A 14,227-nucleotide genomic window follows, 5' to 3' on the forward strand; every position below is an offset into this window, starting at 1 on the left:
AAAACACAGATTTTAGGTCAGCTGGTGTCGATGTGCGTGTGGATATCCTTCTCTCCAGTAATGTGATGGAATTATGAGAAAATGGTTGTAGGGATTAACAAGGGTCGGATTTTACCTCTGAATTAAGAGTGGGGGCAGTGGAGTAGAAATGTCACGTGGCAGGGTAATTACTCGGGCACATTTGGTCTCATCCACCTCAGACTGCAGATACAGGTTGTCAAGGAATTATCATGAGTGGCCATTAAGTTAATAAACACATCCGCAAAAATCATAGCTGAGAGGTATGAAAAGGGGAGTAATGCAAATTATGCGCAGCCGTGTGTGTGTGTGTGTGTGTGTGTAAGAGAGAGAGAGAGAGAGAGAGAGAGAGAGAGAGAGAGAGAGAGAGAGCGAGAGAGAGAGACTCCTCTGCGCCCTGACGCTGGATGCTCAGACTCTCCAAGGAGGCAGCGATGGAAACACGATGAAACCGACGAGGTGTTCCTTCGGAGGAGAGGAGAGCGCCTCTGGGCTGTCTTTACCTGCCGTCACCAGACGCGTCTTTTTGGCATAAAGAGGAGCAGCGCGATTCCATAATATCGATGCGTGAGGATTATGGACCTTTACAATAAGGAGCGGCGGTGTGACGGTGTGGATAGATGTCTGTTCCTTCCTCCTCTCCACCTCCTTCTCCTCTTTCTCCTGCTCCTTCTCTCATATCTTCTCTATTTGCCACCGGAGTCGGGACGTTCGTCTTTACGCATTTCCCCCTCAAAATGTTGAATTTAGCGCTCTGTCTACGTGAGGGATATCCGTGGCGCGTCATTTTCTGTTGTGGTTGGACATAGACGCGCAAGGTGCACAGACCTGTGGCCGGGGCGCCTTTTTGTCAAGGCAGTATGAGACAAGATTTGGACACAAGCGTTATTTTTTGCGTTCCGCTCTATTGCGCATGCCTGCTGGTAGATATTGGATGGTGCCCGACGCCACTTCGCTCCGTCCTGGCCGTGATGTAGGAGCCAAAGTGCGGGGAGCGGAGGACTGACACCAATAATAAGGAGAAATCACAATAAGACATGCGCTGGCGAAGTGGCGGCGCGCAGCCCGCAGGATTCCACTCGAGATCCCTCGTGAAATAAAAGCCCCCGCGCCACAAAACTGAAGAATGTCAGGGACACCAAATGCGGAGGCTGAAGGAGTAGTCTCCAAAGTGAAAGTGAAAAAGGAGATCAAGACAATCGTGGAGAATCTGGAAACCATTCTTGGGGACCTGAAGGATGTAGCCAAAGAGCTGAAAGAGGTAACACTGCGCGGAGGGAGTAGGAGTTCGACCATGTGTTGTGTTTCCACAGGGTTTTTTTTGCTCTTTCTAAGCATTCTTGTCTAGGTGGTGAAGATGGGAGGCTGACACCCAGCTCTCTGGGGCCTGGAAAAGGCTGTGCACACTCACTCACACACACACACACTTACACAAACACACACTTACACAGTCACTCACACATACACGCTGTGCTCCTCCCCCTGCCCACTAATGTATGTGATCATTATCTCCAACATGAAAGACACTTGGCACAGGAGGATGTTTGGTGTGAAATGACAGGACAGCGCCTTCTCCCTGCCTCGCAAGCTTTGATGAAAGTGAGAAAAATTTAATCACGATAAATATTTAATGGACAAGTTGGTTCAACCAGGAAGGCGCTTTTTGCATTGCATTTCATCATCTTAATGCTGACTGTTGTTTGCTGTGAATTATCTCCAAATAATAGAGGAGTGGTCTTTGCTTTTTGCTTTCTCAATCTCCTCTGGTATATCTCCGTTTCCCAATCTTCACCACCCCTTTGTCTTTGCTTATCTTGCACCACATGGCTCTGTTTATCTCATCCTCCCATCTTCATCCCCTCCTTATCTCTTGTCATCTGTGTTCGCTCTTCCAAAGCTCAAAACTCTCTGAACAGCCTGATTGGACATTTAAATCTCAGATACAGAGACGTGGCCGCTGATTTTAACTCGTGGGAGATTTCTTCATAAGATGTTATTTAAGAATTTTATATCCACGAGATATTCTGATAAATATAATCTGCCCCCTTTGTAACATTTATTTTCTTTCTTATGAACAATTGTCATGCTGAATCTCACAACGCCACCACAGTTCTGATAACCCACAGGCTTACCTGCCCTTATGATTACATTGCAGTGCTCACCACACACCAGGCGTCCACCCCGCTGTGTCACACTGCTCACCTTAACATGACAAGCTGTCACTCTAATAAATCTCTATTCGGCACAGCCTCTGGTTCCTACATTATAGATGGCTAGTCGACACAGCATCTGCCTTATTTTGCTTCTCTGTGCCCTTTTTAATTGTATTATTTGTTTCCAAACTTGAGCTAAATTAGACTTCTTTTGTGCTTTTCATCAGTTCACAATGTCTCCACAGCAGGCACCAGAGATAAATGAGAAGGAGATGGCATTGTAATCTGCCTATTGTGGTTTCTTGTAATGTGCTCACTTTTTCTTTCTTTATCTCCTATTCTTTCCCCCTTTTCTTTCTTTCTTTTTCTTCTTCTTCTTTTTTTTTTTTTAGCTTCCAGGAAATTGTGTAGAGGATCAGTTATTCTGACACAGCACACACTAAACACATACCTCCGGGGGGTGTTACTATCAAAGCCAGTGTTTGGGGTATAATCCGTTTGAAATGCAGTTATCTGTTATAACTCACAGTCAGGGCTGGAGCCGAGCCTGGCTCTGAGGAGGGACCCTGCCCAGATGCCTGGCACACTCGCCGAGGCTGCTTGGCCTACAGCAGGGGCTGCACACTGGGATACTGGTATTACCTCTTGCGTGTGTCCCAACAAATTATCCATTTAAAGGCAGCTTGGAGACTTCAGCTGCGTTGCCTCCTCCACTTTAGACTTCTATCTCTCTCTTTAACTCCCTCTTTCAGTTGCTCCCTCCCTGCTTTATCTCTCTTCATCGCTCTCCTCGTTCCTCTCTCAGATTCTGCTCAAGCCACTGTTTGGACATGCATTTCAAACCCTCAGATAATAGCAATTGTGTTTTAAAGTAGACAAGTGTGCTGGGGTACTGTGAGATGAGCATCACTAATTCAGGGAATGCACAAAAGCGCTTTGCCATCGTTGTAACTATTTAATGAATCTCGCAAAAACACAATATGTTGCCTTTCTGTCCCAATGAGGTTTCTATTCTTGGTTATTTTAGCATTATTTCAACTTCGACATCATGGTATTAGTCTTTTCGAGCTCAACTTAGACTTTCTTTAGACCCAGTTTGGGAGCTGGATCATCAATTATCAGGCAAACATTAATAAAATGACCAACACTATTTCAGTTCTGCACATCAAAGCAATAACCACTCCACCGAGGGACAAGCACAAGGAAGGAGCCGTCCTCTGGCAGGGCCGTTTTTGGAATAAGGATCTGAAAATGGCCAATGAACACAGACATGATATTACTGAAAATCATTTGTTAGGTCCCAACGGAGTTTAGCACTATTATTAAATGCAGTCCCCTGTGCTAAACGTTCCTCAAGCATTTTTTTTTTTATTATGTGTACGTGTAATTTAAACCCTTCCAGCCTCAAGATGTTGTTTATGCACCATGGACAAAAAAATAAAGCAAGGATAGTCCAGGGATCTGATGAAAAGTGCAAGTTGCTGCTGTCTGCTGTCAGATGATCTCTAGATTTCTAGATAAGCTTGTGAAGGTAGCACATTGTATCACAATTGATTTTTTTTTCATCAGCTGATCGTTAATCATTGATTGGTGGCAGCCAAAGTGGGAAGTAATAAAACAAACATAATGTCAGCGTGCCCACAGAAAGTTTTAAAGTTCCTGTATTGTGAAACAAATATCAAGATTTTTTTTTTTAAAGACTAAATCAGTGAAATAACTGAAAAAGTGATCTCTGTCAGGGTTTTTTTTTGTAGAAGAGTCTAAACAGGATGAAAACAAAAAGCAACTTTTATTCAAAAAGAACTATTTGACTAACACTGCCCACAAAGACACACGTGTAAAACAGATACAGATTAGAAAGATGCTGACATGATGAAAATGTGGTTAGATCCTCTGTAGATGTGTGGAGTTTGCATGTTCTTGCTTCTCACAGTCCAAATACATTGGTTTTAGGTCATTTGGCTTCGCTTTGTGATGGACTGGCAAATGGTCTGGAGTGTATGCCTGCTTTTTCTCCAGTGCCAGCTGGAAACGGATCCAACCCTCAACAGCTTTAAATTGGATGAAGCATTATAGAATATGGATGAGCGCATGGATGGTTGAATGGATGGATGAAATAAGAAGAAGCAAAGTTCACAAAACCTGGACAAGATAAGGGCTTTAACAAAACAGTAAACAAACTGTGGCAAGCCATGAAACAATATCATTGGAGCACAAGTAAGAGTAGACACTGCAAACAAGCTGAGAACTGGGGCTTGTGGGAAAACAAAGCAAAACATTGGACTGAACACCAAGGCATTGACATTTCTGTTGAGCGTCCATCAGGCAGTGCAGGCATATCAAGAGAAAAGACTGGACAGAGAACAAAAGAAAGTTCGACCACAGAAAAAAAATCACATCTTTTAAATGCAATGGCTTTGAAACAGAAAATTAGCAACATTCAAAGTTTTCAGTTCATGAACTTAGAATCTGTTCTTTGTCATTGATGAGGTTTTTGGATGTCAACCAGATCATTGTTGTCCTCGTGTCTGGACACTTGAACCTTCATCTCATGTCCGGATTCAACATTTTCCTGCACAGGTTTTTGTTTTGGAGTTATCTGTGCATATCTGCACACTGAGATGGTGTTTTATCAGTTGCAAATATTGCAAGTCAAACTAAAGTCAAACCCACCAACAGAATATCTGTTGCTTAAATATTTTCTTCTGCAGGTCAGGAAAGCAAATTTCCTCTTTGAGAACAAATACAGTACCCCTGGATCAAAGTATGTAGCAGACGTCCATGGGTAATAATAAAGTATTACTTGTGCTGCAAAGAAAGCATTTTTCCTTTTGATGATTTCTTTTTTATCTTTTCAAAATGCCGTTATGCAGTGTAAACTTTTCATTTCAGTTACTTATTGGGATACATTATTGTACATTATCTGCTTTCTTTTTTCTTTCCTAATGTTGGTTTTATGTTATGAAAGAGAAGCTCTCAGCCTTGCTCTGCAGGACATGCTTGATTCTGTTCCTTCTCTGAGTTTTAGTGGTGCATGAAGTTGTTTTAATGAATCACTTTGGTCAGAATATGGATAGTCTATGGCTGGCCTCATAAACTGTAGTGGTATTTATTCTCTCCACAGTATGGATGTAATCTTTGTGATATCTTAATCAGTTTTAAATCTACTAAATTTTAAATGCAGTGTCTTCATAAAAGTTTTAATTGAAATAAATAAATTAAGGCCAATAGAGATTATAAGATTTGATGAAAACAGTTTGGACCTTCAGCTTCTTGTCCTCTGCTTTCCAGGACCATCTTTTTTTTGTGTGTGTGTGTTTTTTTTTTTCATAATTTAGCAGCAGAAATTGTCTTCTTCCTCTGGTGCCACAGCCTCCCAATTATTTATTCTCCCTGACATCAGCTGCCTCCGTGACACTTTGTCTTCTTGTCACCAGGTCGTCCATGACATTGACACCCTGACCTGCGACCTGCAGCTGGAGGAGGACGGCCTGACGGACAGCTCCAAGACGGACACGCTCAACTCCAGCTCCAGCTCCACCACCACCACCACCACCGCTTCCAGCCTGGAGAAGATGAAGCTCTTCCCCGATGACTGCATCTTTAAAACGGCCGTGCCCCTCGTCCCGGTTCCCGTCGCTCCCTCTTCGGTCCTAACTGTGCTGAAGAAGCCCCACCCGCCCCTGCCGCCGCCGAGACTCACCCCCCCGAGAGCCGAGGATCACAACATAAAGAATATGCCTCATCCGACGTTAGTGTTATCAGGGAATATGTCCAAGGCTAACGGGTCTCTATTGAAGAACGGTGGGATTTTCCCACTGAAACAAAACAGGGACTTATTCTCCTCGACGCCGTGCTTCATTTCTAACGACAGCGGGATCCCGGAGTCGGGCCTTGTTCCGACATTGCCCAGGCCCATGCCTCTGCTCCGCCACGAAAAGAACAAATGCCCCAAGGCCCCCGGCAGGGAGCCTCGCGAGCGCGTCCGATTCAGTGAAAAGGTCCAGTATCACGGCTACTGCCCGGACTGCGACCTCCAGTATGACGTGGACGAGACGGAACTGCACTTACAGGCTGAGCTGAGCGACCTGAGGCTCAGCCCGGTGCACTGCTGCTCTTCCTCCTCCCCTCCTCCTCCTCACGTTCTCTCTCATGAACTGATGCTGGAGAACGGCGGGCTCTCGGTCAGCCACAGTTTTCCGCCGACGACACACACTCCTCCACCTTGCGTGCCTCCTCACACACCTTCCCTAAAACCCCAGAAAACAATCTTACGCAAATCCACCACCACGACAGTTTGACACAGAACCCTGATGTTCTCTCTAACTTAACCATTTTGAATCATTCATAATGTTTTCTACTTTATGAGCGCTTTCTACTCCAGTTGAACTTTGGATTATCCAAACACAGGGAGGATGGGTTTTGGGGGGGGGGGCAAGAGACAAAAAGATGGATAAAGCGAGCGGAACAGAGAGAAAGGCAGCGCCGTGGGCACTGGGACATATGCGCAGATCAAGAAGAAGCGGTGAGTGTTTTTGCAACTATGAGAATGTTTGTCAGGAGAGACAAAGGAAGGAAAACAGAGCAATTGCATGTGTGCACTGATGCATATCTGAGAGTTTGTCTGCCTGCAAGTTTGTTTATGTATATTCATGTGTGTACACAGCGAGATGATTGTGTGCAGTTTATGCAATGCTGGACTGAAAAATACACAAGAACTCATTTCACAAAAAGAAAAAAAAAAAAATGGCTGACAGCGCCGAAACTGAATTGTGTCCTTCTAGAAGCTGCTGGTACTAATGAGCCTCAAAGTCAGAGAGAAGCTCTGATTAATTCATGAAACAAGAATCCCTGCTTCCCTCAGATTACATCCAAAGCCCCTAAAGATCTTCCCTGGCACCTACACAAACGCAAATAGCTGTACGGGAATTATCCTGTTAGGCCGTACACCAATACATCAAAGTCACTGCAGACAGGTGGTGACAGCCATACCTCTGTGCATACCTGCCTGGAGAAACAATTAGGATTGATGGATAGACAAGTGAGTTCATGCTAGCTCTGCCTTCGCCACCTTCCGAGTGCCATTTTGCTGACGTGTCAGACTGTCAGATTGTGAGGAAAGAACAGAAAATGAGAAACGAGTTGTGGGCTGAGGAGAGAGAGAAGTGTGAGATGACTCCACTGCCATTTTGATTTGTGTCGGCGGGAGTCTTTACAGCGCTCCCGTCTTATACGGTCCGCGTTTAGCAACACAAGCCCTCTTTAAGTCGACTTCTTCTTACCACCCTCTGGGATATCTGCATCACTTCTCTATGGTTACTAAATGGACAACAGGCTGTTTAGCTGAGCTCTCCACTTGAGTGAATCAGGCACAATAAATGCTAAGCCTCATTTCCTCAAGGGAATATACATTAGACATTGTATCATATCATCTCAGCCGAAGTGAGCAGTTTGTAGTTTTCACTTTATTAGCTTCTCTGTGGATGTTTTCACTGGATGTGTTTTTGAATTACATGCACAGAAGGTTGATCTGAAAATGCCATTTTATTTACATCTCAGGCAGCATTCGGATTGAGTGTCGGGGAAACGTGTTTTCGTGTTTGTATAGGTGTTTTTAAAAGCACATGTCAGTTTGGCAGACTTGGGCAGACAGCATACCCCAGAGTCAGATGAGAATAATAGCGCCTTCCTCCAAGCAATGCCCTTAATTAGCTGGGAGAGACTACAAGAGATAACAGCTCTGCCTGGGAGAGCCTTTGTACCAACATTAGCCTTGACAAAACTCTCAGCTGCTTCTGCACATCATTTTTTTTTTCCTTTTACAATAAACAGAGTGAAGCAGAGTAACTTAAATCCGGAGAAAATGAAAGGAATGAAATGTTACAAGTTGTGCAAAGGAGACTAGTAGGTGTGCTTTAGGAGCAGGATTTATTCAAAAAGCACCACATTTAATACATATCTCACTCATGCATGTGGAGGCAAAGGCCAAGCAGATCAGAGCACATACCGACGGCTAAATTCAGAGCAATAGCTTCACAATCTATATCAACATCTGGATGAGGGATCAGCGGATATGCAGCCCTGGGAAAAACAAGAACGAGAGTTGAGGTGGAGCTGGAGAGCCCAGACATGGAATAAAGAGAGAGTGACTTGGTGAAAAAGCAGGGGTAATGTAGTGCAGGCTTCTTTGTGAGACTGTGCATCTTGATGCTGTGTGAAAGCATGTTTGTCTTCTTGACGACTGCTTTTAGTGAGGGACATTCACGGTTTACATGTATCAGCAGATACTCACGAGTCTGGCTGCAGGCATCCACACGAGTATTTGAACAAAAGTGAACTGTGTGCTGCCAATCTCAGCAATAGATGCAGCCGATCAGGGCTTTTGTTACTGTGAAATATTCACTAAATAAAGAAAAAATGTAAATTATATAGCACACTCTGGTATTTTATGATTAAGAGAACAACTTTGTTAAAGAAAAAGCATCAGCAGTTTTCTCCCTTTCGAGCACTTCACTGTGCTCGACTCAAGTGTTTTCTGATTTTCTTTTATAACTTCTTTAATTAAAGTCTTAAATATATAATTTTATCCTCCACCCTTCTGAAGCAAAACACCTTGCTGTGGACAAGGCTCCCAGTTTGCAGTGTTTTTTGCAATTTAATGTTGCAATCTTACATTCTCAGATTTACAATTCAAGATGCCATTTTTCAAGTCATGACTGTTATTTTGATATAATTTGTAATGTCAGCATTTGCAGACATTGATGGAGTGGAAACTACAGCTGATATTGCTTTGATACTCGATGGTCTGCTTCAAAAAGGAATAATAATAAAAAAAAAAGGATGAAAAGAAAAACCTTTCATAGTTTATGTCAACATCTGGATGATTATTATCTCCATTCTTTTTTAATTTAATCAAAGATGTCAAAGTTTACTTAAAATGATCTAATTTGATTTCTGCTAGGTTGACAATCTTATTAATGGTTTACCATACTAATAATCAGTAATGGTAATCAGTTATAAACAGTAAAAGTAGTTGCGTTGCAGTAATGCAAAATTGTTATTCCAAACATGGATGTTAACACATTTTGCACATCTTGCAACTCATTTCAATTTCCTGTCGTTTGCATTTCTTCCGAGGGGGTTTATGTAAAGCACCCTGAGACGACTGTGTGGTGAAATTACGCTGAGCCACACCTCAGAGTTTGCTGACCAGCGCCTACCGCAAACCCTTTTCGATTTGCTGTTTTCTACATCATCAGGCTGTTCTTGTAACACAAGCCGCAGCTCGTCTGACCACTGGTGTGGGAGTTTTTTTCACTGTTTTTTTTTTTGTGAAAGCTTTCTGGGCTTCGGCGCTTCAGGCCCAAGGATGAAGTTGTAATGGGCAGGGAGAAGGTGGATCTTCACCGCCTCCATCGTGAGTCAGGACTGAGTCAACCACACTGACCTACTCCCTACAGCACGCAGATCCAGCTCATACGCTGTCTCTCTCTCTCTCTCTCTCGCTCTCTCTCTCTCTCTCTCTCTCTCTCTCTCTCTCTCTCTCTCTCTCTCTCTCTCTTCATGTCTTTCCTCCTTTTCCCTTCGGATGATGCTTCCCTCCCACTCACCAGCATCTGTATGCATAACATTCTCTTCATGCACATGCACTTCTGTGTCCATGTGGGTGAAGTAGCTATTATTAAAACATATCTGAAACACTGCACAGAAAACACCTTTGGCATCATGCCCTTTTGTATGCTTAATGAGTAAGTTTACCGTGTTTTTTTTTTTCTTTTACAAGCTATAAAACTTCTGCATCCCCCACCTGTTCCCTTTGAATTACAGATGACCTTCTGCGGATGACAATATTTATTTCATCCGCTAAGAATTTTTTTCCTGTTCTTTCATTTTTTTTGCCTTGTGCGCTGCAGATTCAAAACTCTAAGCCTGTGCTCGTGTCACCTGCGCGACATTTAATTTAATCAGGAAAACAAGCAAACCTGCTGCTTTCGTAATTCGTCCAAAATCTGCCGCGTGCGAAAGCCTGATTGACGCAGTAACGACGCATTCAAGACAAAACCATGTTACTTGTAACACAATAGTAACACGTGTGCTGTAAGTACCTCCGCGTTGTCTTCATTTTCCAACTTGGCAAGCACACAGCACACACAAAAAAAAATGGATAAATGTGTCAGAGTGAGACACACACTTTGTCAGTGAATATTAATTAGCTGTTGTTTCTTTGTCTGGTTGTTGGTGGTGTTAGTCTGCCAAGAGCCACAGTTGTCTGTTCGCTCATCCCCATTCTGCAGGCATCGTTTGCTTTGATTCCTGCCTTCCTCAATCACGTGGCTGCAGTCTATTGTGATCAGTCAGAATGGGATGTCGCAAGAAAACGCGTGAAACAAAATGAAATGCAATCTTTTTTTCTTTTTTTTTTACCTGTGTGCCAGACGCATCACGTCTGGAACGGCGGCACTGTATGTCGGGTTCACTGGAATACAAAGCAGACATGACCTACATTGGCAAACACCAGAGATTTCCGAGGTAAATCTGGTGCACGTTCTCCGCGAGCGCCGGCTCGTCTTGGCGCCTGTTTATCAGTGACTCAGACAAAGTCATGATGTGGGAAAAGTGAGTGGGCATGTGTGCACGTATTGCGCGCTCATATTTTAGCAATAGAAGGAGACATGTGCCTGTGCTTAAAGGTATGCGAAAGTACAAGAAGATACTCATGGGTACATGCAGCCATGTGTGGAAGAACGAGTCAAAGGGCATGAAATGGCTCAGTGCAACTCAGAAAGCTTTGGTGGTGAAGCAAACTTAATCTGAGAATTTCATGCTCCTTTGGAGATTGTTAAAAGTTAGAGGCCCCAGCTGCACCTTACTTAAGGAAGGTAAACAATATCTCAACAACACCATCAAATCTCTTAGAGGCACTGCGGCCCAGATGGGGTCCTCTGCTCATTGAACCGCTGCAGACGTGACTAAGAAACCCAAAAACAGGCAGCTATTTAAGAGGCTATGCGAGGGTAGGCAATTGTATTTTCACAAAAGGGTTTTTTAATCCTCAGAAAAAAGTGTGACAGACGGTTCAGTCCTATTAACTTTGATGAGCTGTGCATGCGTTGCTGGGTGTTTGTGTCTGGGCAATGATACCTCGGCATATTTTCATTTTGCCGGATGAAAAGCTATTGTCGGTGCTGTGACTGCACTGTGAAGTGGCTCTCCTCGGTGGAGTCAGATATTCACACTAATGTGTTTCCGCTCTCTCTCCCTCTCTCTCTCTCTCTCTCTCTCCCTCCCTCTCCTCTGCAGGGCCCATTGAGATGCTCGAGCTGCGAGTGGAAGGGCTTGCTCGCCTCACACACTCACCGGCCCCTGGTTAATCAGGGAGGGAGGAGACGGAGCGGAGGCCAAGCGCCAAACCTTGTTTTACACGAAGGGTTAACGGCTCTCGATCAACACAACCAATTCATTCGATGGACTTTTGAGTACTGAATAACCTCCGGTCCAGACTGTGTTATTATCAGACAGGAAAGGCAGGGTGAGCACTAATGTGTGTAGGTGAGTTTATGACTGTGGATTAGATATTTTTATGGTTAAATCAAGGAGTAGAACAGAAACCCCGTCATCATCAGGGAAAGTGTGAAGGAGAGGGTTAGATGAAGCCGTAAGAGATGGGTTAAAACTATGTCAGCCAGCGTTTGATTGATGTCGACACAGACTTTTTTTGCTGCGTGCACACTCAGATGGAAATCAATAGCTCCACTCAAGCGATGAAATTTGCCTTTTAAGAATTGTAATTGTTTGTGTCTGGAGAGCCCAACAGGTTCGCCTGCTCTGCCGGACAGCAGATAAGGAGAGAATTACATCATGTCAGTGTGTGTTGCGCCGTATGCGCCCCCGCAGTGTGCTTTTGGGGAAGACTAACGCCCAGAGATGAATGATGATGTGGTCACTGATCTGTGTCCAGACATTATGTTCATTGTGCATCAAAAATGTGTCTGTTCAACTGGTGCCATGCAGGCTGCAATCACCCCCCCCCCCCCCCCCCCCCCATTTTTTTTTTCCCCACAGTTACACGCAGAGATTAAGTACAGTGTGGCAGATTTAAAGCTTTAAAGGTTTATCAAAGAAGTAATAATTTGCATCAAATTTTCTTTGTATACAAAAATACATGTACGTGTTTGATATCAATATATTTCAGGCATTTTTCTACAGAGACTTTAACATTTAAAGAGATGATATTTTTGATATTGTGTTGGATGACTGAGAGGTACTTTGACGAAAGCTGACATTCCCTCGAGGTACATGTTTTTTCAGAGCAGTGCAGAGCAGGATGAGTTATTTATATATACAGGACAGTGTTTGTATGGATGAAAAACTTCAGAACCACGACTACAAGAAACTTTTCAGAAAGAGCCGCATTGTGTGACAGAAAAATATGAGGAGGTGGACGTGAAAAATGGCGGAAACCAAAAATCTTGTTGTGCTTCATCAGGTGAGAGGCACGGCGCTGAATTAATGCATGACTGACTCTTCACATTGTCCTGCCATCACTGTGTTTTTCTATGCATTCCTGTGGAGAGGCTGTCTGTTGGTGGCTCCAACATGCAGGGTGCTCTGCTCTCCATCCTACAGAGTTTATGAAGACGGATTCAACCTTATTTTCTCACATGATGTCCATCGGGTTAATCCTGTAGTCGCTGGAAACCTGATAGATTCCCACGTTGCTTTAGTGACTCGATCAAGATGATCTACCTTTAACATTAATAATAATAATAATAATGATGAAAACATGAAAAAAAGTACATTTACTGATGGTGTTTTTCATGCATCTGGGAACTTGGAAAGTTTCCAGTTGGAGAAGTCCCATTTCCGACTTGGGAGGGTTCACACGAAAACAAAAAAACAAAAGCCAAAATTATTCTCACCATTTTCATGAGCCTTCGATGCACCGATTGCTTATAATGTCAGTACTATAAATAAGCCCTGTTTTTCTGGTAGATATACTATAGACATATGGAAATGCTGCCATTTTGTAGTAGGTGGATGGTTACATATGCCAAATGATCTCTGGCTGTTTTCGCCACAGGAGGCTTAAAAACTGCATCATTGCCTGATGGCTCGTTTTTATGTTGAAGCACAAACACTGTTGTGTTGAGTGCTGTCACATTAGCATTAAGGACTATCAGAAATGTTGCACCCTCCTAGTGTAAGATTCTCAATTGGACAGCATTCAGATGAACATTTTCCAAAAGGGAAGTGGGACCTTTCCAATGAATGCTCCATTGGCATTTATGAAAATCAGCACCAGACAAACTGATACAGAAACAAAGAGAATAATGGAAATAATACATTGCTATTGGTATGTGAACAGAGATTATTTGGTCTTTCTGGATATCGGGTTGAAAAATGTTTGTTTAAACATGTGATGAGTCATTTCATTTGGACTGAAGGCATCACTCCTGTAAACGCCACCTCTGTGAACACAGAGACTGAATTCATGACCAAACCCCGGATCAACACAAGAACCTGTTTTGCAGATGATTGGAATGTGTCGAACAGCTGGTTTGTGTTTCCAAAATAACATGTGAGAAGTAAACACGTTGCACTTACTGTCGATGTGTATTTGTGTGTGCGTGTGTTTGTGTACCTCAGCCTGAACAATAGTTTCAGTGCTGACTTTATGCCTGTATTTATTCTCTATTATAAACTTCCTCTGCAAATTAATCTTTCATAATATCGAGTCGTATAGAGGAAATTAAATTGATGTCAGCACGTTACACCAAAAAGCAGCACAGGCAACCATTTCAGAGAGGAAAAAATACATTAATAAAAAAATACATGAAATGGCATCAGCAGCTGCATCAGTTAATTGAAGATTAGTGTGATGAGATAGCAGGGCGGCGCTGCTAAAGGCCATCGACTGTCTCCAAAAGATATTCTAATGAATTCTTGGGTGCTTGTCATGGCCAAACCAGTTACAACGCAGGCCACAGCCAGAAGCTCAGCTCCATAAAAACGAAGGACAGGGTCACAGGAGTGGGTCAGCGGCGGCCCGGAGGACG

General features: G+C 43.4%; 1 protein-coding gene across 1 annotated transcript; it reads left to right on the forward strand.

Annotated features, from left to right (window-relative positions):
• Window positions 1–766: 766 nt before the first annotated feature.
• Window positions 767–6,476, forward strand: prr16 (proline rich 16). The gene is made up of 2 exons (XM_030104553.1): window positions 767–1,279; window positions 5,609–6,476. The coding sequence occupies exons 1-2, from the start codon at window positions 1,145–1,147 to the stop codon at window positions 6,470–6,472; spliced, it is 999 nt and encodes a 332-aa protein (XP_029960413.1). The 5' UTR covers window positions 767–1,144; the 3' UTR covers window positions 6,473–6,476.
• The last annotated feature ends 7,751 nt before the right edge of the window (window positions 6,477–14,227 follow it).

This window comes from Salarias fasciatus, chromosome 12, assembly GCF_902148845.1.
Source record: "Salarias fasciatus chromosome 12, fSalaFa1.1, whole genome shotgun sequence".
NCBI lineage: Eukaryota > Metazoa > Chordata > Actinopteri > Blenniiformes > Blenniidae > Salarias > Salarias fasciatus.

What these genes read in the sequence shown, in the direction of transcription:
- prr16 (XM_030104553.1), top strand. Translation starts at nt 1,145, where the DNA reads ATGTCAGGGACACCAAATGCGGAGGCTGAAGGAGTAGTCTCCAAAGTG. An exon ending in TAGCCAAAGAGCTGAAAGAG is followed by an intron (nt 1,280 to 5,608) that starts GTAACACTGCGC and finishes TCTTGTCACCAG; the next exon opens with GTCGTCCATGACATTGACAC.